General features: G+C 45.6%; 1 protein-coding gene and 1 long non-coding RNA gene across 2 annotated transcripts; one reads left to right on the top strand and one right to left on the bottom strand.

Moving 5' to 3' along the window:
• The first annotated feature begins 7,706 nt into the window (after window positions 1–7,706).
• Window positions 7,707–23,120, top strand: TMED10 (transmembrane p24 trafficking protein 10). Its single transcript, XM_048947730.1, has 5 exons — window positions 7,707–7,969; window positions 11,752–11,872; window positions 16,197–16,270; window positions 20,227–20,353; window positions 20,845–23,120. The coding sequence occupies exons 1-5, from the start codon at window positions 7,754–7,756 to the stop codon at window positions 20,964–20,966; spliced, it is 660 nt and encodes a 219-aa protein (XP_048803687.1). The 5' UTR covers window positions 7,707–7,753; the 3' UTR covers window positions 20,967–23,120.
• On the bottom strand, window positions 22,399–27,267 carry LOC125694468 (uncharacterized). Its single transcript, XR_007377569.1, has 2 exons — window positions 27,021–27,267; window positions 22,399–26,688 (listed from the first exon to the last, which is right to left on the bottom strand). It is a non-coding gene; the product is annotated as an uncharacterized LOC125694468 (long non-coding RNA).
• Between the last annotated feature and the right edge of the window lie 7 nt (window positions 27,268–27,274).

The following is a 27,274-nucleotide window of genomic DNA, read 5'->3' as shown; positions in this document are numbered from 1 at the left end:
AGCAGTGGCAAGGAACAGCCTAGCACAAAAGTGGTCTGAAAAGGATGCTTACAGCAAGAGCATCTTTTCCCTCAAACCTTCAGCACATTGCTCTTTCATAACTGTTCTGTAGCTCAAAATAACCTGTCCTGGTAGTTGGTGATACTTGCATAAAGAGGAAGCTGAGGCCCCCAATGAGGTCAAAGGGAAGAGCGCCCTGTCTAGACTAACATCCTTGGGGATTTCAGCCTTAGGCTCCTGGAAACTCCCCTGGTCCAGAATTGCTATGATGACTCACAGCCACTTGCACAAAACTAGCACCAACGCCAGAACTGTCCCACAACCTGACATCTCTCCTGTACCCCACTCTTCATGGGAAGGCTGCTGGGGGGGTGGTCTTCTCATGCATGCTGCAGGGTGAAGGAAATTTCCACTGCTCCTTCACTTGACCCTTATCAGTTATCCCCAGCCATGCTGCAGCACGGATGAGAACTATTCTGTACTTCCTATCCATCTCAATCACCTGGTTTTCCCTCCCCTCCAGCTGGAAAGCCTTGCACTGCTCACCAAAAGGCCTATACATGAACACTTTTTCCACCTCAGGTGCTGCATGCAATGGTCATCCATGTCTTTGGGGCTCACTAAGCCCAGCCCACTAACAGGGCTGGCAAGGCCCATAAGTTTTTGGCGTAAACTTTAGGAGGGACTTTTTGCCTGTGTACATCTGTGAGAGAGCCAGTACCCTTGAGGTATCTCCCACCTTGGTTTTGAGATGCCTCGTGCACCCACAGCCAGCCTGGCGGCCCAACTTGGCCTCGCAAAAGGAACTCTGCAATGCAGAAGTTGCCCATCTGCACCAAGTGGCTACAGAGGTTGTGGTTTTGGTGAGCCATCCTGCTCCACAGAAGTCTTGCCTTAGAAGAGTTATTAATATTCCCATTGCCCACGTGCCATGCTGACTAGCTTCCAAGGATAAGTGCTCTTCTCATGTGCCTTTGGAGAAAAGGGACTTCCCAGGCCTAATTCAGTGCTTCCCATTCCTGCTTTCTTACAAACCAATCTCTGCCGAGGATAAGAATATGTCCTGCTGATTCAGTGTTCATCCAGCCAGCTTCTCCTTTTCACAAGGGGAAATATTTATAATCTAGCACTCAAGCCACTACATAGTGCAGCTGATGGAAGCCATCCAATAAACATCCCATCTAACTGCTTTCTTTGCTGCCAAGCCTCCTTCCAAGCTCTGGTGATTTGAGTGGCATTCAGCTGTTCTACTGTTGATATATATAACTGTTTTTTAAATCCTTAGTTAGATGCTGATCACTTTTATGAGTTGCATTTTCTTCGTGTAATCTCCAAATAACCAGCAAGGCTGTTCTGAGCATGAAAAGATCATGTCCACCTGGAAGAATTCATTACATTGTTTTCAGTGGAGAGCCTGGATTAGTATTGCCCATCGCATCTCATTTGTCTCCAGTGGTGAAGATATACTTAAAATACATAGTGTCCTTGTGTATAAATGTCCTGTGTTTATTATTACCAGGTGATACAGGGATATTAGCATTGAGAAATAGTGGCTCCATAGTTACAGCTGAGTACTGTGTTTAAAATAGGGATTTATGCTCTCTGCTATCTTGGTTTTTCTTCCCCAGTGCTCTTGCACTCACTTGCTACACATAAGGAGAAAAGACCTGAGAACAATCAGATGCAAATGTTAAATAGCTGAGAAGCTCAGAATTATCAAAATAAGCCCTTGAAGAAGTACAGCCTCTGCTATCAAACTTTTGTTTGGCATTTGATCATCGCTGTAATAGAATAAAGACTTCAAGCTTCCTACACAGTAAAATGTTTACTGCTGTCATGTGCAAAGCCTACACAAGAATATTTATTTTTTAAGTTCTGTCTATTTTTTACAATACTTTTGCCACGATTCTTTCTCTGGAGGGCTACATGAAGAATTCAATTCAGAATTGTTCTTTTAAAAATGCTACTCAAGTCACAACTTGCCTTAGTTGGGGGATCATTTGGGAAGAGGTGTTTTTGAACACACTCATACATGAGCCTTTCCTCACACCTGCTCATATATTTCTATCGGTTGCTGTTACTCCACACCTTGGAAGCCATCTTCCTTGAGAGCAGTTTTGGCAGCATTCCCAGCAGGATCAACCGAAGGCCATGTTTCGTGACAGCTACGTGTTCAGTTATGAAAAGCTGAGATTGATTTACTGAAACACCTTCACACAGATTGGACAATCAGACAGGATGGCATTTAGGCGAAGAATTCAGCAATATTAAAAAGCACTGAAATTTATATGGCTGATAAGAACACTCTGATCTTTAAAAGTCAATATGTGCTGTAAAAAGGAAAGTGAGTCTTCTCCTGAGGTCCTTTGGCTAGATCTCACTATTAAAAAATTGATGCTGGAGCAAATACGTTCTGCCTTTCTGTTGTGACCTTCTCATGTCTATCAGTGGCCATCGTCAGAGAGGACAATGGAATAACTGATCAGAGGGATCTATCTGTTCCTTGAGCCACAGCTAGCCCAAAAGTTGGCAGTGATATGTGAGAAAGGCGGAGGGATGTGCATCTAGCACAGCCAACCACCCCTTATTTAAAGTGCTACTGAGCTATGCTTTTTCATTCCACTCGTTTGTTTAATGGGTGAGGATGCTGCTCCGATCCATGCAGAGCAGCAGTACACAATAAAACAGCTGATCAAACTTTGTTTTCAGCATAAATTTGGTTTGAAGAAACCTAAGGTGATATTTACTCCAGTCAGTTTTAGATGTCTAGTTCAGTCTAGTCTCCAGAATAAAATCTTTATTCCCATCTCCTGGAAGGAGGCTACAGCTCCAAGCTCCATCAGATACAGAGACCAGAAGAAACTCAGCTCTAGATTTTAAAGAAAAAGGAGGGCTCTTGTCCTGAGACTGCACCAGACTCCACAAATGAAACAAAATTAATGGCATGACATAACACTGGAGGGTTTGCCTGTTAAAACATGACGGTACCCCAAGTCTCTAGTCTTTCGGAGTTGTGGCTTACGTAACAAAATTGCACGCAATGTTTTGTACAGCTTCTTAAAAGTCTTTGTAAACAGTAATTTCATTCCCTCCCTGAGCAGCAGGAATGTTCCTTGCAGAGGCTAAAGGGGGACAGCACCGGGCCTAGAGAGCATGGGAGCTTCTAGGTGGGCTGCCCATTGGTGCCTGCAGAAGTTTCTCTTGATGCACGTGCTGGCTGTAAGCTCCTGTGCTGAGGCAGCTGGAGAAACAGGGCTTGGAAATGGAAAGAGGAACAGTCTTGAACTTCAGGAGGGCAGTGGGTAAAAGTTCCCAGGAAGTAAAGTGAGGATTTCCTCAAAAAGCCAGGAAGGAGCCTTGCAGGCCTGCACTGCGGTTATTGCTGGAAACCTGCTTGGCGCCAGCTGGGAGCAGAGAGCGAATGAGAAGTGCTGTGGGTGCTTGGTTCCTCAAAGTGCTCGGTGCGTGAGTGAATCTGCACTATCTTTGATGAAGGACGTTTCACATCCCCAAATGAACTTGTGTTTTAGATTAAGTCCCAAATATATTATTTCAAGCAAAACTCAGTGAAATGGAAACAGATGTGTATACATATGTTGTAACAACAGCTTGTATCTTCATACAAAATGCAGCTAGAATTTCCACATGTGCTTCTCCTACTGACGTCTCAACGGTTATTTTGCCCCATGCCTCTCATCAGAACGTGATTAATTTAGCTGTAAGATCGGGACACCATATCTGAAGTCTCTGGGACAGATTACAGGGAAGGCAGAGCAGTGCAGTGGTGATTTATGGTTGTTCAGCTACTGCTTTATTTTTAGTCGATTGGATTATGTCGCCATGTGGATTGTGACCATAATGGTGCCTGCGATGGTTATATCTTGGCACTGAATTCAAATAAAGCCCTTTAAAGGAGGAAGCCTTGCACTTTCCAGAAGCGAGTGAACAATTTTGCATGTTTAACTAAAACACGGAATGGTTTACAGAAGTTTCTCAGTAGGTGGTAGTAGGTTGCTAGGTGCAAGGTAGAACGCAAGAGTGTCCAAGTCGAGAGTAGGTTCTAAGAAGAAAACTGTTTAACTTTTCATTGGGAAAACCAAGAAAATGCTGAGATGCCAAAACAGCTGATGCAGAGCAGGAAAAAAAAGACTAATTGCCTCATTTGTAGACATTCCTACACCTTGTTTCAAGGAGGCAGACAATTGTTTTCTGCAATTCACTGTGGAAAAAGACATATTTAAGTATGGCAAAAAAAAAAAGAAAAAAAAGAAAAAAGCTTATTGCCAACAATCTGTTAACTTCTTCAGTTGAGAAAACAATTACAAATTTCGTGGGAAATGCCATATTTTCTCACTAACCATTGTTCCAATATTGCTTCAAACTATAGAAATACTGATTTTTTTTCCCAGTACTTCTTTGTAAGTCCAGCGTTGAAAGCTAAATAATTCATTTCTTTCGTAATTACTTTCAAGGCAGCTATGAAGCAGTATTAGGGATGTTTAAAAGTATAAAATGTACACAATAACAAAATGGTTTAAATTTTGTCAGTATGTCATGGTGGTAGATAATAAGGTAATATTTTCTCTGGGCATACACTCATTTGTCTATAGATGAATGGTAGCGAGAAGCGATACCTGCTTTTACCTAATTGCCAAGCTCCTACAATGTGTAACACAGCAAATTACACGAAAATAGGTCATCGTTTCATCCTGAAAGTTGTGTAATGAGTTATCAATCTCTTCTTTTAATCTGTTAAGTGTTTCAGAGTTACAGGAAGTATTTCATTTTGCCAGCTCTGAATATGTGGAAATGTTAAGGCATGTCCCTGCAAGACTGTTATTTCTAAACCTGTAGCTGAAAGGATCTTAAAATGCTTTCCATCTGCTGTAAGTTACTTTACCCACGAAATGAAGATTGCCCCATTGCATTTTTAAGCAGTTAAAGAGCGAGGAGGTGGGGATTTTAGAGAGACTTGCAGCAGTTCATAGAATCATACAACTGTTTGAATTGGAAGCACCCTTAAAGGTCGTCGTCTAGTCCAACTCCCCTGCAATGAACAGGGACCACTTTCTTTCGCAACATGCTAACGTGCTGAACCACATATGATACAATTTTATAATTAGAACTGAATGTGTGTGTGGCAGTTTAAACCATAATGCATTATAATACGTGAGAAGCTAAAACAGAAACGATGATAAATTTGTCAGTCATAGATGTAACTCATCTAAAAATGTACCATGATGAAATGGACACAATAGGAAGGGATTGTTAAATATTTTCTCATCAATAGTTGACTTCACATTTTGGTTTTAGAAAATGAGGTTACTTCAACATGAATGAGACAATCTCTCCAATGTTTTCCCAAGCAAATAAGACATTGAATGTTTTAAACTCGCTAGCAGACTGGGTGCATGTCATTGGTATAAGGAATGTTCAGCACGGAGAGAATTGTCGTGCTGTACATGTCTCATCTGGAATTCGGTGGAAGGACATTACAACATTTCATATCTTCAGATTCTAGTAATCTATATTTCTTAAAGCTTGTGAAATAGTATCATTTCTGCTGCAATGGAAGAAATGTTTTCATTGTGCAAATATACTTCGACATACTGCAGAAACAGCTAAACATTTATTTGTAAGATTGAACTTCAAACTAACACAATTGTCCAAGTAGGGAATCACAGATCACAGAATCACAGAATCACAGAATCACCCAGGTTGGAAGGGACCCCAAGGATCATGTAGTTCCAACCCCCCTGCCTAGCAGGGCCACCAACATACATATTCAGATCAGGTTGCCCAGGACCCCGTCCAACCTGGCCTTAAACACGTCCAAGGACGGGGCATCCACAACCTCCCTGGGCAGCCCGTTCCAGGGCCTAACCACTCTCCTAGTAAAGAACTTCCCCCTAACATCCAACCTAAATCTTCCCTCCTTCAACTTAAAACCATTTCCCCTAGTCCTGCTGTTGTCAGCCCTTTTGAAGAGTTTACTCCCCTCCTGGGTGTAGGTTCCCTTCAGGTATTGATAGGCTGCAATGAGGTCACCCCGCAGCCTTCTCTTCTCCAGGCTGAACAAGCCCAACTCCCTCAGCCTGTCCTGATAGGGGAGGTGCTCCAGCCCCTTGATCATCTTAGTGATGAAAGGGAAAGGTTTGCAAACTGATTAAAAGAAACAAACATGTATTGGGATGTGCAACAAATGACCAGAAATCCTATTTTTGATCATGAAGAACTTGACTGAATATTTGAGCACAGCCGACCTTCACATAAAAGGTATGTGCTATGCTAAGGAAAATTGTGTTCCTCTATAATATTGTTTAAATGGAGCTTAAGAGGGGATTTTATTCGTGAGGGTTCTATTGCTATTACTGCACAGCAGAGCTTGAGTTCTGTTTCCTCGTATGGAGGGCTTTATCGCATTCTCTCAGTAAACAGGAGCCAATGGGTGCAAGAGAGTGGAGCTGTTCTTTAAAATGCGGTGGGCAAGGCTTGTCTTGACCTGCATGTGAACACTGAGACATGAAGTTCACCAGTTTAAGCCTCTTAAGATTGAAATTTGCAGTGATTCTTGATTACTGCTTGTCTCTAAAAAAAAATTCTGCTCAAAGGGAGTGGAAGAGTGACATTTAAGATACAGAAGTAAAAAACTGTATTTTTACTTTAGTCAAGCTAACAGAAATAAAAGAGTTTTGTTGTTTAATTTCTAGCAACATAACTATTCATTTGTTTTTTCCCACCCTTCCTTGAATCTTAACAAACCCAAACACTTGCAGTCAACTCCAGGAGCTGACCACAGGCGTGTTCATCATAACTACATATTTGGGAATTTTTCCTTCTTCCTTCATCAAGGCAAGTTACCGTGCAGCACACAGCAAAGGCCATAGAAACAAAGAGGATGGGATGGAAAGCTTACAGCCCAAACCCTGACATTCCTCAAGCTTGTGTTCAGCCTTTTATCTCTGCCCTGCCCTGTGGGAGAGCAAGGCGCCCGTGTGCAGCGGGACGCTGAGGGAGGGGAGCAGCAGCCCACAGCTGCGTGGCTCCGGTGCAGAGCAGCTACACAGCAGGGTTACACAGTGCTACCTTCCTAAAAAGTACAGTGCCTGAAGCCACCGGAATAATAAGAGTAGAACTGACCATACGCTGGCGAGGGAGGACAAAAGCCTCCAACTCACTTGAAAACCATCATCATGATTTTATTCGCTGCCAGAAACACCGGCATGCCTCTGTCACCGTCATACGGTATTTGCACGGTGCGGATCCGAAAGGAGACATGTGGCACAACAATTATTTCTGGGCTCAAGAAGACGGAGAAATCACTCTGGAATTTCTAATATATATGCGTGTAATTAAAAAGCAAGTGCATCTTCCAGCGAGAGACTTGGGAGGCACCCAACTGCAGGGAAAGCCCTAAGAGCTCGTGTCTGCATCCTTAGCGCGCACCGCCGTATCTGAACGGGCGCTTTGACGATTCCTTGAACGGTATCACAGCCCGCTGGTAAGAGACGCGCTTTCACACGGCACCGCGACTGCCCCGTACCGACTGCCCCATACCGACGCTGACGGGATACGGGCCGGACCGCCGGCCGCTCGCCCCACGCCCCTCAGCGCCTCAGCGGACGTGCGCGGCGCAGATTCGAACGCCAACGGCCGCCCTGCCCCGCCCCGCCCCGCGCGCCTCCGCCGTGACGCAGGCGGCGGCGCGGTCACGTGTGGCGGAGGCCGGCCCGTCGCACCCGGAGCCGCCGCCATGCCTCTGCCGCCGCCCGGCCGCCCCCGCCTCAGGCTGGCCCCGCTGCTGGCGCTGCTGCTTCTGGCGGGCCCGGCGCGGCCCATCTCCTTCCAGCTGCCCGGCAAGGCGCGGAAGTGCCTGCGGGAGGAGATCCACCGCGACACGCTGGTCACGGGCGAGTACGAGATCGGCGCCCCGCCGGGCTCTTCCAGCGGCCCCTCCGCCAACCTCAAGGTGCGGCCACGGCGGCGCCCGAAGAAGCGGGCCGAGGGCGGGCGGGCGGAGGGCGGCGTGGAGGCCCCGCCCCGCTGCGCCGGACCGGGCCGCGCTGACGCGCCGGAGCGGGGCGGCGGGGAGGCCGCGTCCGGACGGCGCTCCGTGCGTGGGGCCGCTCCCGGGGCGGCGGCGTGGGGCGAGCGGGGCCCGGCCCGGGCTGCGGTGCGGGGCCGTGCGCTCCGCCGGGCCGGCGCTGATTGGCACCGGGCGGGGGGAAGGACCGCGGTGACGTGGCTCTCGCGGAGCTGCCTCGTGCTGTGCGGCGTGGGCAGGGAGCAGTGGGGAGGGGGTCTGGAACGCCTCGTGTGCAGCCGTGCTGAGCTTAGCTGGGCGGCTCACGGGGCTTAGTGACGTACTCGCTTGCCGCCGCTGGCACGGCTGAAGGAGCTATCAGGGTACGGCCTAAAGCACCTTTCTGCGGCGCAGGGGAAGGCTGAACAGCGTTGAGAATGTTCCTGTCGATGTGACGAGCAGCTATTAAAACACACCTTGAGTATTTCTGCCTACAACCTGCATTTCTTCAGATTTCCCAGCTAGTTATGTAAGGCCTGCTGCGCCGTCATTGGTTGTTAACAGCTCTCTGTGTGCCTTTCGTCTTTGTCAAAGCTCCCACAGCCTTCAGAAGTTACCACGCAGCACTTGCTGACGGGGTGGGCTGCCCAGGGCCCAGAAGTGGCTGTGTTACACGGTGAGAGTAGAAGAGCTGCTGAAACCAGGCTGCCGCTCCAGCACTGCACTCAGATGCTTGGAGGCATTGTGAGGTTGGCTGCTGTGTTTGATTAAGGACAGAGCACGCTGCTCTGGAAGCCTTTTTCTTTTTTAATATATTTTTTTTCTGCTATCTTACATCATTTGTAAGAGGGAATTTGTCTGTGTATAGACGGACATACAGCTTACATACATAATGCTTTACAGTCTTGCTCTAATGTTTGCCTGCTAAGGTGTATGTATTTCCGCTTGAGTGCCATATGCCTGCCTCTCTTGTCAGGAACCCTCATTGCCTGTTGTACTGCTATAGCTGCATCTCCTCCAAACCTTGCCTTTTTTTATAGTGGTCTTAGCAGGTGGCAAGGCAGTAAATCCCATGCTGGAGTCTGGCTTTGCTGCTGAAGCAGTTATCCAAATAGGAGTGCTCACAGAAGGAGCTCTAAAATCAATTTGATGTAAAATAAATAAATGTCCTGTAGTATTCCAAAAAGCTACAAAAGAGAAATGAGTCCATGCTATTCCTTCTCCCCTTCTTACGGCTCAGGTATGTGATGGCTCCCAGCCGCTGGACCTGCTGGAAGTGCTGCAGCCCCTGGGCTAGATGCATCCTGCTTTGTGTCTTTTTTTCTGTGGGAAGGTTAGTTGTGGGCATGGTACCTGCAGGTGGTCTCGCTCCCCCCACACTAGACAGCTGGCTGCAATCCCTGGATTGGCCACGGAGCGTAGGCGGCTGGTAGTTAATTTTGGCTGTGTTCGGTATGGTTCCTGTCCATGGGCTGAGCTTTGTGTTTGTGATGCTCCAACACTAACAGTGGCACCCTCTGTTTGGGAGGAATCTGCGCAATCTGCCAGCTGGCTCCAGGAGGGAGGCCCATGGGTGGCTGACGTCTTGCTCAGGCCCGGTCACGTGCGTCAGTGCCATTGTTGGGACTGGTGGCTTGGGGAATTGCTGGGCTGTTTGTCAAGGGCGAACAATGCCGTGTCTGTGGAGGGTTGTGTTACTGTAAATAACGTTTGAATATCATGAACAATCCTTTTCAGGACAGCCTCTCCCCCTCAAGTGTTCTGGCTGGGCTATTAGCAGCTTCTCCCACCCCCGCAGGCCCAGATGAATGGACATTTGGCTGATTTGGGTAACAGCATTCAATATTGATGGAAGCAGCAGAGCTTTGGCTGTCTGAAATCCTTTTTATGAGCAGGGTGCTGCTAGACCTATAAAGGACAGAAACTGATTAAGCTGCACGATATCCTCTAGCTAAAGATTAGCTCTGGTCTATGGAAAGCCCCAAAGGAGCAACATAATGGGGTCATCTGAAAGCTTTCTTTACTGTGTCCTGTCGCCATTCTTGGGACTGAGAACCCACTGTGCAGACGATACGATATCAGCCCAGATACACCATCAGTATCTTGGTTAATCAGGACTACACTGCTGAACGGTGTGCAGTGACCAGAATCTAAGCTCTTTTGCCACGGCCAAATGCAGGCAGTCCTGCACTGCAGAAGAACCTGCTCGCTTGAGCTAAATTCTTCCAGTAGTTTGGTGGCTTCCAAGCAGGATACGGTCTGTGTCCGGCTGCAGGGAGAACAGCAGCACAGCTGCCTGTGCCTGCCTGCATTGGGCAGATGTGTATCTGCATGCTGCTTCAGTACGGGTAGAGCTCTGGAAAGGAGCTGCAGTGCTACACCGCAGCAGTGCTCCATGTTGTTCTCAGATGCTGACAAATACCACATGGTGCAGGGGAAGCCACAACAAAACCTGTAACAGACAATTATGAAATACTCTATGTAAAGGAAGTTTTTTCCTACTGTCTTACACCTGAAGGCTTGAGGGTTTATTATTTCTTTTGTCTAGTGTAGCAGCTCTCGTTATCAGAAGGTTCCGAATCTTAGTAGGAGGTAGGCCTCAGTGGTGTCCTCTGGGGAGTTAATTAGATGCTCGGGTAGGAAAACAGGAGTGTTTCCCAAAAATTGTGTTAGGTATGTAGCCTTTCTGTATGGTTTGTTTTATTTCTCATGGGGAAACAAGTTGTTAGATTGCACAGTTGTTTTTCTGTTTAAGGTGGAGGGAAGGAAAATGGCCAACCTATCCTCCTTGTACACAGAGTACTTTGTGTACCTCTGTATTCTGTGCTTTTGAAATTAGTTCCCAGCTTTTCAAACATATCTGTTGAGGGAAACTGGGATACATTCCAGTGGAAAGCATGCTGTTGATTTTCACACGGTTTTGTAATACCTTCTTTTTTTTCCACCCAATTGTTGGTCAGTGTATTTCAACTGATTGGACCTCCTCATTGGGCACAGTAATTCTCAAGCCTGTGCCACGTAATGTGTGTCTTTTTTTTTACTCTTGGTTGAAGCATTTTTATAGAGGCGCTGTTTTTACCTGTTCTTAGTAGTTTCATAGATGTGGTGCAAAGCAGTCATTATTCTGTCTGCAGTCTGAATTGTCCTCTGAACTGACTGTTGTGGATGTTGGCACTCAGACCTTGCGTAACTCAGGGCTGCACTGATCATTCATTTCTGGAGAAATAGATGTGCCTTTCTCCATCTCATCTTGTGGGAAATTAGTCTTTTTTTGTACCATAAGACTTCTCTGTATTTGTTACTGTGGGAATTTATAAATTTTATTTGCAGAAAGAAGGCAGTGGTTGACACTTCATACATCTAGAGTTCCTAAATGCAGTCTGTATTCAGCTGTCATAAGAGGAAAAGAAATTAGTGTGGCTTTCAGTTTTGGGTTGGTTTTCTTTTTCTGTTCTGTTTTCTTTTACTTTTTGTCTGTTTTGTATATTTGTTTTAATGTGAGAGTCAGTGATTACCTGAGAGGCACTCTGACTTTGTCAGCTCAGTGAGGATGAGTAGGAGAGAGTTTGATGTAGTTGCCAGGGAGGAGGAAAACTGTAAAAAGAAAAGTATCTGATCCAATAGGGAGCTTAGGAGATGTCTTTTACTTCTTATGCTGCCAAAACTCTGTAGTGTGAGCCTACGGCAGTGAAAAACTGCGTTCCTTACTCTCATTATCTCTTTTACAGATAACTGACTCAGCGGGGCACATCCTGTATGCTAAAGAGGATGCCACTAAGGGCAAGTTTGCCTTTACCACTGAAGACTATGACATGTTTGAGGCCTGCTTTGAGAGCAAGCTTCCTGTGGGTAAGTGAAAGAACCACTGGTTGCCTTCACCTTCTAATGAAGTTGGTGTAGATGTGGATGTTTGGGTTAGTGGTATGTGTAAAGTTATCCTGAGCATAGTCTGCAGAACATCTTGTCTTTTAAAGCTGTGTTTCAGGAGTTTGTGTGTATTCTCCATGGTGCAGAATATCTGCTGTCTGTGTTGCATTTGGAAGTTAAGTATTCCTCTGTGGCTGTTGTGTAGAGTGCTCAGGTTTCTTCTGTAACAGGAAAAAGAAAGGGGAATTGTGTTCCTCCTACACAGGTTACCACAGTTGCTATGAATGGTGGTAGCAAGGAGCAAAACACACCTCTCTTGTTCTTTTCATGGTTCCTGCCATCCTGCAGTCAAGCAAGGACAAAGCAGAATATCCTCATCTCCAGAACGTAGCTTTTGTGTCGTGTTGACCCACTCCTCTCCTTTGGTGGAATGTAATCTCAATAGAATGTGTACTTTGCAGCAATCCTGTTAGGCTAGCAACTGTTTTATGGAGTTCCTGTGTGTGTATCAAAGAGCGTGGCTTTCATTTGCACCCATGGCTGCTGAGCGGTCAGTAAAGGGAAGAGGAAATGAGCAGGACGTCAGTATTGCCTTTGTGCTGCAGGGATGGTTGCCTAACGAGCACTGAGGCTCGTTTCCTTTGAGCGTGACGCATGTGCTGCTTTGAGTGGCTGGGCTCAGCTTCAGGACAGATGTGCTGAAAGCAGCTGACATAGGCTCCAGTCTGGTTTGCTTTGAGTACGTATGTGCAGGTTTGTAGGTGCTTGCATTTTTTCACCGTCTCTGTTGGAATTCTGCTCCCTGGAGCCACTTCTCCCATGTCTTATCTTAGAAGATCTCAAAGTTCTTTACAGAGCAGTCACTAGCAGCATTCCTCGTATCTCTTGAAATGCAGCATCTGTTTTGCTCTTCTGCTCCATGTATAACATGCAAATAGTTTGCAAGCTGAAGAGAACTTGTCAGATAAAGACAGGTATCTTTTATTAAGAGACATCTGGCTTGTAGCACCTCTTCTATCGTGTTTTTCAGATGAAACGGTGACTCTAAATGCTCAGGGTTTTGCTTTTATTTCACTGCAAAGGTAGGGCTTCTCAGTGCTCCTTAACACATCAAGACATGCAGGTGCTAGTGACTCATATGGGAGAGTCACTCCTGCTATGTACTGTCCAACACCTGGGTGTTTGGGAGGTCTCCAGACAGTCCAATAAATCCTTTCTAGCTACTGTGTGGTCACACAATGAAGTGGGAAAGGTTTCTTTCTTTAGCTGTGTCTAGACTTTCAGTGCTTGTGACCAGGAGTTTCTTGCTTAGACTGAGCTTCTTAACAGCTCTATTGATTCTATCAAAGGTTTGTTCCTTGGCTGCCTTGTCTTGCTGAAAGCTTATATTAAAGCTCTTGGTACCAATGAGGAAAAATATTTCTAAGTCCAGCTTTACTTGGTGACCAGTGGGGGATCAAAGTGCCAAAATCTAGAGCTGTTCAATTCAGCAGCTGGATCCTCTTCTGAAGGCTTTCTCTTTAGGTCCCTTTGAGCTACCAGTTTCTTTTTTTGGGGGGGGCATAATCCTTGCTAATGATACATACTGCATGATGGAGATCTTCTAATTTCCATACCTGTAGTGGGTATCACAAAAATGTTGAAATAAGTGTGGTGGCACTGTGAGGCCTGATCATCTGCAGGACTTGATTAGGTCGATTAGGAAGAAGTAGCCATGTAGCAAGAGGTGCCTCGCTCCTCTATAATGCAGGCAGGGGAATGAGAAAACTGACTGAGATCTTTTTTCTCCCCGTGTTTCTCTTCAAAAAGTTTTGTTTTTTCATAGTTTCTTCAAGTAGGCAATCAGGACTTTTAGTGCTCCAGCTAAGGAGGATGTTGGTGGAGTACTGGCAGAGGAGAACTGTTGGTAGAGGAAGCCTGGAGCCGTTGGGCCCTGAAGGATCTAAGCAACTGGGATTTCTCAATCCTTAACCACAGAAATAAGGAAGAAGAAGTGAGAAGGAGATGCTGTGTAGAAGGTACATGTTATGAGAGTGCAGGAGGTCTTAGGGTGCTTCTTGAATCCAAACTTACCCTCTTCTAGTTTAAAGCCGTTACTCTTTGTCCTACCACTACACCCCAGGATAAAAGGCCTGCTCCATCTTTAATTCTCTGCTCATTCTGTAATCTTTAGTTTCCCAACCTCGTGTTTATTGACTTATTTATTCTGCCATTTCTCTGCGAAACATTTTTGACATCCAGTTCGACTATCTTGTTTATCCTTTGACTTGGCAAATTAGGAACTTCCTTTGTCTGCCAGGAAACAGCTCTGTGCTCGTTTGAGATGGCCTCTTGAACACTTACAAGTGGGAGATGTGGGTATCAGCTGGATAGTTTAGTTCAAGACCTCTGGTAGTTACTATTTGTTTTTCCTTTGCTGCTGATCTGCTCTGTTGTGGTGAGCACCAGCTGCAGGAGGAGCAGGGAGTTACTGAGGATCTGACAGGCTTAAAGGAAGCTCAGAACACTTCTAGAAGTGCAGCTTCGGTTTTTCCAGGACAATCCCCAACAATGTTAACCTCATGCAGAACGTCTGCTTTCCGCCCCTTTGCACCCAGCAGCTCTCATTTTTAATGCTTTCTTTCTGCCTCCTGGCATCTCTCCCTTCCAGCCTGACAACTGAATCCTTCCAGTTCTGTATTCCTGTTTGCTGGCCTTTTCATCTTTTCTTGTTCCTTCCTGGAAGCTCCAGCTGTCCCCCTGAGTTGCTGTAATTTAAACATAGAAAAAACCTCTCACTGAAACTGTGTGCTTTACATTTCTTTTCTGCAGCTACTGTTGGCCACCCTGCCTACCAGTCTCCAGGCATGCTGATACAAGGTGTAGGTGGTCAAAGCTTGTTGGCTGGAGAAAGGAGCACTGGGTGGTTGTAGTCGACGTGTCTGTTAAAGAACAGTGCTGGGTTTTAAGTTTATTCTTGCGGTATCTGACCTTGTATAAGAAAACCAAAGAGTTCCATCCTAATCCTAGTTTATCCATTAGACTCCTCAAACAGCTGAGTTTGAGTTTTGGGCTGCAAAACTCAACTTGAGAAACCTAGGAAATCTAAGTAACAGTTTGTAGTTGATATGGGCCGTGTTGCTAGGAGATTATTCCATGTGCTGGTAGCAGTAGAACATGGAGGTGATTCCACTCTGTTGTTGGAAGAGCTGTTTAGTGAGTAGAGAAAAAACTTAGAGGTGCCGTATTGAAGGTCTGGAATACATTCCTAGCTCTGACTGGAGTGACCTTGTGTAACCTGTACTTTGAATTTGTTTGTGAACTGAGAGATTGTCCACCTGGCAGTCACCTCAGGCAGTGTGAGTATTGGACGTGCTCCTGGATAAAGGCTCTGAAGTTTGTAGTGTGAATGAATTCAAACGTTGTGCTGTTCTGGCAGCTAGCTGAGGACATCCATATACCTCAGAGTGCTGGGATTTAGGAATGTGTTATGTACAGACATTTCCTTGGTGGGTGGTATAGTGGAATATGATACTCAGGTCAGCTGATGTGCTACATTCTTTAGAGTATCTTGAATGCATAGCCTTTTTTTTTTTTCTTTCTTGTGAGTATTCCCAGATATGATAGTTTGTAGCCATTTAAAACAAACAAACAAAAAAGCTATTAGATATAGGCTTCCATAGCCCTAAAAGTTAACAAGTTAACGTGTTGTGCTGTTGACTGCAACCTTCGTTAGTCTCCTGGCATCTTGAGATTTGCATTAGCAGCGTGGATCTTAAGACATCTGGTCAGTTCATTCCCTGAATTCCCTGAACAAAGACATTTTGGAAAAGGTGCTGCCTTAATTTCTGCGATGCTGTAGCATGAGGAGGTCAGCAGTGCTCATACGCCACGTTCCTCGATTATGGAAGCTTTCTTCCTTCCGGTCTAAATGTAAAATTTACAACCCCAGTAACCTTGATAAGTTATTGGTACACTTCCTGCAAGGAAGAACGTGGGCTCCCCCAGTGACTTGCCTTCAGCCAGGCCGTCTCATAGCAGCTGGTATTGCTCTTCCAATCCTTTGCAGTTTTTACAGCGACTTGCATCCTACACATACTTAGCACTTTTGGTTACAGCTTGTTCCCATTATCTTTGGGAGGCTCTCCTTCAGCCAGGATTTATTCTGAAGTCTCTGTATTTTTAGGTTGGACTGTGCTGCCTCCGCAGTTAGCTGCAGACATGGAGGGGCGGGATGTTGTGAATCCTTTCTCAGCACTGGGGAGAGCTGGTGATTTCCTGGCAGGCTTACTGTTTCACACAATGAATCCTTTCATTATGCTTCCAGGAACAGGGAGGATGCCGGACCAGCTCGTGATTCTGGATATGAAGCATGGAGTTGAAGCAAAGAACTACGAGGAGGTATGTCCCCTGGCTGCCTGCTCTTCAAACTCCCCTTTCCCAGCACTCACGTGGTGCTATTTGTAGATCTGGGGCTCATGATGGGAAGCTGTTTTCCCAGCGGTGATGAAAGCTTGTCTGCAACCTACTGTTCTAGTGAAGCTTTGTATGCGAGAGGGGGGGAAAAAAAAAAAGACAAACATCAGCTAAAATTCATTCGGTGCTCCGTAAAACAGAGCCTAATGTGTGAATATTTTTGCCAAGGCAGTGTGACCCAGCTTCTGGGCATAGGTATTAGAAGCAATGAGATACTGAGACGTGCAGTGTCCCCTGCCCCAGCATTGGGGAGCATTTTAGGTTAATATCAGATCCTCTTAAAGGTCAGGTTGCTTTGTTACTGTCATTACCTTCCTTGCTGTAGGATGTACTGGTGTGACAGCCCTGAAGTGGTACTCGTGCATTTGTAAGAACTGGCAGTGCATCAGTGTGAAGGTATTTGGCAGAGCAGTAGTTGGTGTGAGATGGGTGTTTGGTTTGAAGGTGTGACATTGGGAACAGGCATAAAAACTTAAATGTTTACATCTTAGCAGAACATAGCTTTCTTAGACTCAGGAGCAGCTGTGCAGAATAGCAATTGCTTTGTGGCTGGGACAGTCTCTGGCTGGTTTGGATGCTGAATTTTGATGACTGCTGCTATGTTTTTTGCTTGCTGGAATTTGGGGTCAATAAGCTTCCAGAAGAGTCTGTGCCTGAGGAAATTAGAGTTGTTAGTGGAGAAAAGTTCCTGCAAATGTTTGCCATGCTCACTGCTTAAAACAGACTGGGAGATGTCTGAGAATAGAAAGCTGCTAGCAAAGGACACTGCGTATAGGAACAATTAGAAAACTAATGAACTTCTCAGATGGTTGGGCAGGAGTTTTTATATCCTTTTGTGTTTTGGAGAAGCTGTTCATCCCTGGCTGGAGCCCGTCCTACGTGAAGAATAAAAACCACTTGGGGTCAGGAAAGAGCAAAGCAATCGTTGTGCCAACTGCCTGGCTAAACCAGCTGTTGAAGTATTACAAGACGTTGAAGTCTTACAGGGTGACCCCTGAGAGTTTAACTGGGAAGATTCTGGCGACTGCATTTACAGAATCTCTCTAAATCAACCCTGCAGCATACTCTTGAGTTCCATCAGGGTAGTGTGAGGTACCTCTTGAGGTACATTAGGGTAGTCCTCATTAAGGAGGAGGAGTGTTACCTAGAAGCATTGTTTCAACAGAAAGGTTCTGTTTGGTACAACTTATTGGTTGTACTGATAAAACCTTGCGTAAAAGCAAGTATGAAGTATGCATTACACTTGTTTCCAGTGTAATTATACCAAAGGTAAAGGTCCAGGGACAAACATGGGAAAAGAAGAATTTAGACTTGCAGCCCCACTTAATTGCAGACATTGCTAGCAGGCATTCTTGATTTTTTTTTTTGAGGACCTTTGGGTGTTGCAAGGTCTCGGGGAGGACTGTTGCCCAGAGTTCTGTCCTGGAATTGCTGTCTTTTTTGGGCCTCTTGTTTATGTTTGTGTCCTTGCATCAGTGATCTGCCCTCCCCTTCAGTTCCCTTTGCTGAACTGCTAAGGAAGAATTGATGAAGAGTGTTGATTGAAGGTCAGTGATGCTGACCTGCTTGTGCATGGACACAGGCAGTGGGAGAAGGGATAGTGTCCCAGTCTGGCTTCATAAGCTTTCATAGCTGCAGATACTCTTGGGGCAAAGCAACTTGGTGATGTTAAGGCTAGGAAATCTTAATGACCTGCTGCATGACATTGCCAGAACCTTAGTTCTCTGAGGTAGGGAAATGTGGTTTTCTCCATTCAGTATGTAGAAATGAGGGTAGGAAAAAGTGAAAGGTCTCTTCAGAGAACACCAGGAAGGCTTGGGGATTAAGGTTCCCTTGCAGGTCTGCAACTTGTTGATTCTTGCCCGTGGTCTCTCTATGCTAGGGAGTTGGGCTTTGCATATTTAAGAGGCCTCACTGAGAAGCTCAGTGGCATTGTTGCCTCAGTTGTTATGCTGGCCAGATGTTCTTGTGCTTTCCAGGATGGTGTTTCACTGTCATGAGGCCTGGGGGGCTTCTTACAAACTCTGGGAGCAGCTGTGCTCGTTTGCTGCACTAGAGACAAGAAAGTTTCTATCTGAGAGTACTGAAATTAGCTATCCAGTGTTTCTACCCATACATATTAAGAGTAGCTGAAGGGAGTGCAGAATGGAGCAAGCAAGCCCAAGTTTCTCCCAGTGGACCTTTCTAGCCTTCCGTGAATATGAAGGAGCACCATCTGGGAGGATAATGGAGCTGGTCTGCTAGTGACTTTGTCAGCAGTGGTGCCTGGGGCCTTCCTTGTGCATGCTACAGCAGGGTGCAGGCCATAGGCATATTTCTGCTAGTGCTGATTCTTCAGCAAAGCTCTGCTAACAAGTATGAATCCAGGCCCCAGAGTTTCATCCATACAGCCTCTTGACTTGAAAACAGGAAGATTAGAAAGATTTTAATCTACCATTTCCCACTACCTCCTCATACGTGCACTCCAAATTGATTCTGCTGTGTTGGCAGAACTGTAATACAAAGCTCACCTCAGCATAAAAATACTCAGATGACTGCTTGAGGGCCTGCTGCGTCCCAGGTTCCGTGTGTCATGTGAAGACCCTTCAGTGAAGTGTTTGATTAGCTAGCAGTGTCCTGGTCGTGAGTGCCTCTTCAGGTCGGTTCTGAAACCTGGGACTGTTTCCAGCGGCAACGTTTTGGGATGCCTGCTCCCCGAGCGCCATCTATTGGCTGCCTGAGAGTGTCTGGACCACGGGGAGATGCCATCCTGGCCTCTTTTCTGAGTCACGGTGGTGAGACCAGTGCTTCAGAGCCAGTCTGACCCAAACATGCACCATTCATTTTCTGTCGCGTGTCTTTCTTGCACTGTGTGATGTTATGACATGGTGTCTGTCGTTCCTGGTGGGGGCATTCATAAGTAGTGACAAATTCTACACAAAAAAGAGTGTTATCCAAAACATACATTGTAATAGTGGCAGGATCTGCAGTTAGCTTCCCTTTGTGCTGTGCTTGTGTCACCAGCTTTACCTAAGGTTTAGTCCAGTGATGGCCTCGACTGGGACAAAATTGAGCTTATACATTCAACTTCAAACAGTTACTGCTGTGGACTGTGCTAATTGAATTTCCTGTTGATTTTTCTCTTAGATACCAGCCTGTAACTTGCAGGTTGCATGACCTGCACAAAAATGATGTCCCATAAAACCAGCTTTTATGAAGGGAAGCTTTTTAATTTTTTAAGCTGGCTTAAATGGAACCCATCTCATACATATTCCAACAGCGTCATCTGGTGGAGTACATTGTGGCTGTGTGATCTCTGCTCAGAGTGGCTCTGCTCTGCTGGCCTTGAGGTTAACAGTAAAACTACAAAAGCCCTGAGTGTCTGTGGATGTAATCAAACCACTGCTGTCAGGACTCGGGCTGCCCTGACTTTCTGGTACACATGGCAACATTTAGCCCTGTGAGCATGTGAGTCTCAATGCTAATAAGCAGTGTGCATGTGTAACTGTGCTGCACATGTGTGCAAGTGACAGTCACTTGTATCTTGGTCTGTGTCTGCTGTTCACTAGAGGTTTAGCCATGTGGCAGGCTCTTCTACCCACTCATCAAAAGCAAACTGAATAAACTAACTGTAGGCTGAATAAGGAAGAAATGTGCATGTATGCGTACTGTGCTTCTCCGTTGAGTAGGAGGGGTAGACCTAAGTGTGCTTTAAGGAACAGGTGGGAGAAGTGATAGTGTTTTATGCAGTGGTAGTTTCTGGCTCGCAGAGCTGTTACCCTAAGGGGAAAGATGCCCCAGATCTGGAGTATGTGAGAAGGAGTGGTTCAAACTGGCAGTAAAAGCTCATGTGGGAGTTCCCATTTTTGGCTTAGTGACTGTCTGACTGTCTTGTTTTCTAGATTGCTAAAGTGGAGAAGTTGAAGCCTCTAGAAGTAGAACTGAGACGCCTGGAGGATCTTTCAGAGTCCATTGTAAATGACTTTGCCTATATGAAGAAACGAGAAGAGGAAATGAGGGACACAAATGGTAAGAGACAGTGTGTTCCTTTAGAGGGCTGGAGCTCTAAGACCCTCACTTCCACTGAATGTGTGACAAGGATAGCATTTGGAGACCAAGCAATTACAGTGGTCTCTGCTTATTCTGTTTCTAGTACAGGAAAATGCTGATATTTCTCTTCTTCTGAAGCAGTCACCTAGTCCTTTGTGGCCCACTTCTAGAAAGCTTCTTTTTTTTTTTCCCTTTTGTTTTGTTTTCTTTCTTCATAATGTGAACTATTCTGTACTATTTAGTGTTGCCCTTTAACCGTAATTTTACCTTGTCCCTCTCACTGTCTCTCATTGTTCCCTCTGCATTTATTCCCAAGTATTGCTAGTGCTTGTGTAACTGTGCCTTTATGTCATTCGATGTCTTGTCTGAAGTTTTTCAGAGGTGGGGAGGGAAAATCCTAGGAATGTTGCCCTCTTAAGGAGCATTTTATGATGTCAAACTCCCATGTGATGGTATTTTGTGTGTTTCAGAATCAACAAACACTCGGGTTCTGTACTTCAGCATTTTCTCCATGTGTTGTCTCATTGGACTGGCCACCTGGCAGGTATTCTACCTGCGTCGTTTCTTCAAGGCCAAGAAACTGATTGAGTAAAGGAACAAGTCCTCCTCCCCATCTTCACAGCCCCAGCTGGACACCGCTGGAACCCAGCCATGTCCTCCCAGAGCCATCTCACAGATGACACCCACTGACTGGAGCTATTCTGCAGGAACTTGAACCCTAATAGGGGAGGGGAGCATAAACATTGGAAGACTGGGGACTTCAGAAATCCTGTTGGATATTAAGGGTTGGGAAGCTTGTGGTGGGTTTGGGGATTCCTGGGTCAGCGATTAAATAAAAATGATTTTTCTATGACAGCTGCAGCCAACTCTTGCACTGCCTGTTCTCCTCTTATAATCTTGGCTTGATGATGTCTCCCATCTGTCTGTGACTGTAATGTTACTCTGAGGCACCTGATCCAGCATTAGGTGCTGTGCAGCTAGCACCAGGGCAGTGCTGGGGATTCCCCGTTCTGATCAGCTGAGATCTGAGCCTCGTGCGAATAAAGGTGTGTGCAAGGTTCAGCATTCCAGCAGGGGCTGAGGTTGGAGGAAGGTCCAAGGTTTGGTCCCTGTCGTGGACCTCGGTGTTTCTCCCTGTGGGAGCTGGAGTTTTTATGCTGATGGCTCAAGGTGCTTAAGCATATGATGATTCAGTGTGGAGGAAGGGAGAGCCTTGGAAGGAGGGTTTGGTAATATGTTTGAGCTTGGGAAGGAGAAGCCTGCTTTGCTTAAATTGGCTGTCCAGCCTTGGCCCCCTTATTTCATGTGCTCTTGTTGGATTTGCCTCTCTTGTTCCAAAATGATGCAGCAGTTTTTCTGAAGGCTGTGGTCATTGGTGACCTTTTGTGCAGAGAAGAGGCCTCAGCTAGATACAGTCACAGAGCAAATTGGAGCAGGTTATGCTAAGAAACTTGATTTTAAATTGAGCAGGAGACTTTTCTCATCTAACAGTATAACATTTACTCAGCAGGCAGGTGGCTGAACCTCATTTTCTGAGACATCAAAGCAAGGTGGGCTGCTGTCACTGTGCCTTGTGCGGCACAAAGGCCTGTACCCTACTTTGAGGTCTGAGGATGCAAGGGTTGCTTTGCAAGTTGGCAGAGGAGTTGTTGGAAGGACGTGAATGAACTTGAAAAGCAGTGCAGAGTAGGAATACGCTGATGCTACATCTGAGGGGTGTCTGAACTGTGCCCTCCACCAAACTGTTACTCTGTGCGGTACCGCAGTGAGAGCAAACAGGCATTCATTGTTTCTCAGCTGTCCAGATGCAGTTGTGTTGAATAAGCAAAGCTGAGGAAAAACAGACAGGTTAACTTCTTGGACTCGCATGCTGCAGTTTTTAGGCAGTGATTAAAATTCTTAAGCCTTCTCTGCATTTCTTCAGAGCAAATGGTTTGGCAGCACAGCTTTCTGGTCTCAGGTGCCTCGACCCTTCTGACATGGGAAAAGGTTACTGCAGTCCTGGGCCCAGCCTACCACGTTTTAAAAAGAAAAAAAGAAAAAAAAAAAAAGCATTCATGATTTCTAATTGGAATCTGATCTATTACCAGGAGGGAAACGGTTGTCCAGGGTGAAGCTATGGGAAAGAAGGTGAAAAGAGGACATACAGTCATCTAAATAAGTTAGTGCTTTGTCTCTTCTTTGCCATTGCTGAGATCCTGGAGTAGTTTGTTCTACTGGCAAGTGCTTATACTGCTTTTAATTTTTATTTTTTTTTATAAAGCTATATTAAGGATCCAAGTCCACTCCCCTCCCTTTGCATCCATGCTATCCTTGTACACTTTTGAAAGCTGTTACAGTGCAGAACAGTGATGCCCCAGGACTGAATTACAAGTCATTTGAAGGTAGCTTTAGGTCTTACAGTTTGAAGCCTGTAGATCTGTTAAGGATTTTTGATTTTTGTTTTTATACAAGTTGAAGAGACAGTCCACGCGAGGGGCTTTCCCTGTCCTATCTGTTATGACATCCTCTCCCCGTCCTTATCAGAATACAAAAATACCTTTCTCTCAGAAATGGTGGTGAAGGCTTAAGTTCCCCAGGTGACTGTTATGGTATCATCACTGTAGTGCTGCACATTGATCCTCACTGTGCTGGTGTGGTTATGGGGAACAGATGTGGGGGGCTTATACGGATTGACCTTGTAATGACTGGTTGGGGAATTGTTTTGATTTTTCTCTAATAAAAAGTCTTTGGGGAAAAAAATCCACTTCAGTTGTCTTTGTGTCTTGTCCTTTGTGCATGTCCCTACCGAATGCTGTTTCCTACAGGCTTCTGCAGGAAGCAGAAGGAACACAGACCCCTGGCATGCCTTCAGGTTTCTCTAGCAAAAGTTCATTTCTGAAGAATTTAAGAGAATCTTAAGACTGTGGTGGGGTGCCAGGTGCATGGGTTTCTCCTAGGAGTGGGATTGGCACAACAAATGCTGGTCATTCCAAAAGGTGTTGCTAGTAGAAGTTACCTTTTGTTTCCTTTTTTTCCCCTCCATTCTTCCTAATCATCTTCCCTCTATGTGGAGAGGTCTAAACACTACCAACTTGTTTCACACGTGGCTGATAGTGAAATAGGGCTGGTACCATAGGACACAAGGTTCAGTTTTTCACTGTCAGTTCCCAGGTTTGTTAAGACAAATTACTGTCAGTTTTGAGCTTGAGAGGAAAATTTAAATAGGCAGGCAGGTGGGTCAGTCCTTGTGAGTGACAGATGCTTAGTGAAGGGAGTGATATTTACTTGCTGTCAGATCACCTCTGCTGAGCCAACGATCCTTTTGTTGTGCAGTGACCAAGTGAGATGGCAGATGGCAGAACTGAGGCTTTGTAAGTTCTACATAACTAGGTTATAATATCAGAATTTCTAGGGCGGAAATTCCCAGATCTTTGGATAAGGATTAACGTCTACAAGTTCTTGCTTGGATGAATACTTGAGTATGTGAAATTGTACAGCTGTTCCCATGCGGTAGGTTGGAGGTGGGTCTGTGCTGTGCTGTGGACGCACAGCAGTCTGCTCATTCCATTTTACTTCTGGGAAGTGGGTTAAAGTTGAGCTATTGCAGATACTTGAGTCCAAGCCCATCTTTCTGTGTGACAGATGCATCGCTAGTAAATCTATAATTGCCTGTGGCAAACTGCATCAGAGGTTTTCAGCCTCTTCCACCCACTTGTCAATGTGAGTAACAATTTAATTATCACACCACTTAGCGCGTGAGCATTCCTCAGTAAGGAATATAACGCCGTGCTCCCCTCCTGCTCTGTCAGCGTAGCTGCTGTGTGTTGTGCTGTGGGAGGAGAACGTTTCACACTCTGCTGCTCATTTCTCACAAGTTGGTCAGAGATATGAGAAACAACCCAAGTGTGCAACACCTGTGCTGCCTCCTGACTGGCAAGATCAGTGTGTTTAGCTGTGGAGCAGCTGCTGAGGGGCTTCTGACTCAAACTGGTTTGCCAACTGGTTGGCAAGGTCGATAGGGGATTCCTGCCCGGGTGTTTCATAAGGTCCTGCTGCAGAGATCCGGAGAAAGCAGTGAGGCGTCTCTTACCCGCTGCAGTTTTATGACATGGATTTGTCTCGGCGCTTCAGCTGCGCCCTCTGCTGTGCTTATCTTGCTGCAATCTGTCAGAGCTCTGCTGGCATTGAACAAAGTCTCTTTGTTTGACTTGCTTAAGTCAAACAAAGTTTGGTGGCAAGGAGGGAGCACAGATCTGAACTGGGTACGTTTCTTAGAGTTGAAAAAAGCTGGGCATGTGAAGTCCATCGCAGTTCAGTTCTGTCTGCTTCCTTTACCCCACCTGAAACATTTCTATCAGGCCCATTTGCTTGTTCTTTTTTTGTTTCTACCCCCAACAACCACCAGTGCTGGTGCAGTAGCTCTGGGAGGCCTGCCTTCCTTGGAGATTTAGAAAAAAAATACACGCTGACATTTCTGGGACCTTTCTGTAAGCCTGGGAACTGTTGAGCCCAAGCTTTTGCCTCAACACAGAAACTCTTTGCATTTGTTCAGTGTTTGCTTTGCAAACTGTTTTGCTTTGAGCTGGAAGTTGTTTGCAGTAGAAGCCCTGTCTCAGCTGCAGCTGAAGTGACAAACTGTCTGCAAAATGTTGGCCGTTGATTACTCCTAATGTTGCAAATGGTTTGACTTGTTTTATTTCAATTTTCACAGTGAAACATTGAATAACTTCCTCAAAAAAGGCCGGGATAGAACTACTCTTGCGTAGCTCAGTCTCACTTCTGTGGTTTGCTCTCATTTATTTCCTTTCATAAGTGATATGCCTGAGGTAGTTTTCCCTGAGCTTAAAAACCAAATACATGATGTGATCCTTCCCTAAGCTGTACCAGGAGGTCGTTACCTTCAAGCACACGATCTGTTCTCCTGGTTCTCTGGGGCACGCTATCCCCATAGCTGCCACACAGGTGAGGCACGCAGAGGAGAGGGCACTTTGAGTTTCCTGCTACGCTGCACTGCAACTTCAGTTTGGTTTGCTGCAGAGCTTTACCTCTACAGCACATACTAGTTGCTCATTCTGCTATATGTGTATTTAACCGGGGTCTCATTGTGTTGGTGTCTTAATTGTAATTAACCACATGGATGACTTTTCATTTCTTCCTTCTCAGTGTGGTCTGCACTTTCCCTATGTTAGTCATGTAAACAGTGTACTGTCTTGACTGCTGAAACCCCTCAATGACATCCTTGATCTAAGGCTCACGTTCACTATGGTTTACTTTAAATAGCACTGTACCTGAGTCCAAATTGATCTTTGTACCATGTTTAGCAAGAGACAAATGGCATGTTACCTCTAGACCATGTGGTTTCTTTCAGATAGTGTTTAGTAAAATAAATAAATAGATAAATAGTTAAATTGGGGTGCCTACTCTTCATCCATATGCCAGTGAATCTCCGTGGGCAGCATCTGTTCATATTTTCAGTTGGAAGTGACCTGCAAGGGACCCATCATCGAGCCTGACTCCCAGCTCCACGCAGCACCACCCAAAAATCAGACCACATCTGTTGCATGCTTTACATGCATCTTGGTGTGTGTCTTACTGCACAGTTCTTTAAAGCATTGGAAAGTCAGAAGTATGTGTGCAGCGGCTGTACCTGTGGTAGGTACTGCTGTGGTGTTTTATGGCAGCTATGTCATGGTTACAGGTAATGGACAAGATAACTGTACTTTTCAAATACGGAAAAGGAATGTTAATTTTTTCAATCAGTATTCTGGTGTTAAACAGCTGTTCAAGGCTCTTTAATCTCAATTCCATGAGCCTTTGGAGCATTAGTTTTTATTTATTATTATAATTATTTTTTGGTCCATACTGCATTTGGAAAGGTACTCTCTTTGCAGTGGAAGGATGGAATCCTACTTAGCAGAACGTATCTGAGCTTTTTCATGTGTAAGTTCTTTTTTTTCCCCCTAAAATTGTAGTACCGTTTTTGCTACTTCTAAGGACAAAGTATTGGTATGGCAAAGGTAAACTTTAGTGGGCAAATGATTCATTCTTAAAATAAAAGTTTGTAATGGAAACACAGAATGGCTTTGTAAGGTGCACCCCACTTTGATTCACACTGAGCAATAACAGCCTTTCCCAAGGTGTGAGATGGAAGCCAACCTGCTCTGTTGTGCCTGGTTTTAGGGACTTACACCTCAGCTCCTGAAATCCTCTGTGACTGCAGGGTCAGGTACCCAGAAGTGATTTTTTTCTCATCATGAAACAGCCTTCTGATCTGTAGTGGTGGCTGTAGAGCTTTGAAAACAAAACACCGGCATCACGGCAACGTGGGTTACCTATGAAGAAAATAGATCATTTACTTAAGGTGAAGGTTGCCAATACCTTCTTCTAACAGAGCAGTTATTGCAGTCCTGTCTTTATAATGCTATCTACTAAGTTTTCAGTTTTTCATCTCAGATAGAGAAAAGCGCCACAGATCAGGAGTGGCACAGTAAGGGATGGGTGTTATTTGCAGTGAGAAGTGCGAGTTCATCACAGCTGCCCTCATCTTTGGGGCAGCTGTCTAAGCTCGGCACACAATTGCAGTTTATCATCAAGTTCTCAAAAACCTGCACTAGTGTGTGTTATAGTAAGGAAAAAGCAAAGCTGGTACGTGTCTGATAATGACCTTCTTTTGGACGCGAATCGGGTACTTCAGAGAACGTTTATCAAAACGCATCTCGACAGCTTTCCGAGAAAGCAGTCCTCAAGGCTCGGCTTCGAAGGAGACAGACCAATCGCTCCACCCAGGAGCTGCTCGACGGGCCGTGCGCCTCGCAGCCGCTCCCCGCGTGGAGCGGGCCCGACCCGGAGCGGAGTGCCGCCGGCCCGCGGGAAGGAGGCTCGGGCCGGCCCCGCCGGAAGGCCGGTCCGCCCCGCGGC

Source organism: Lagopus muta, chromosome 6, assembly GCF_023343835.1.
Source record: "Lagopus muta isolate bLagMut1 chromosome 6, bLagMut1 primary, whole genome shotgun sequence".
NCBI classification, from domain to species: domain Eukaryota; kingdom Metazoa; phylum Chordata; class Aves; order Galliformes; family Phasianidae; genus Lagopus; species Lagopus muta.
Note: the sequence above shows the minus strand (reverse complement) of the source record. Positions and strands in the feature narration are given on the sequence as shown.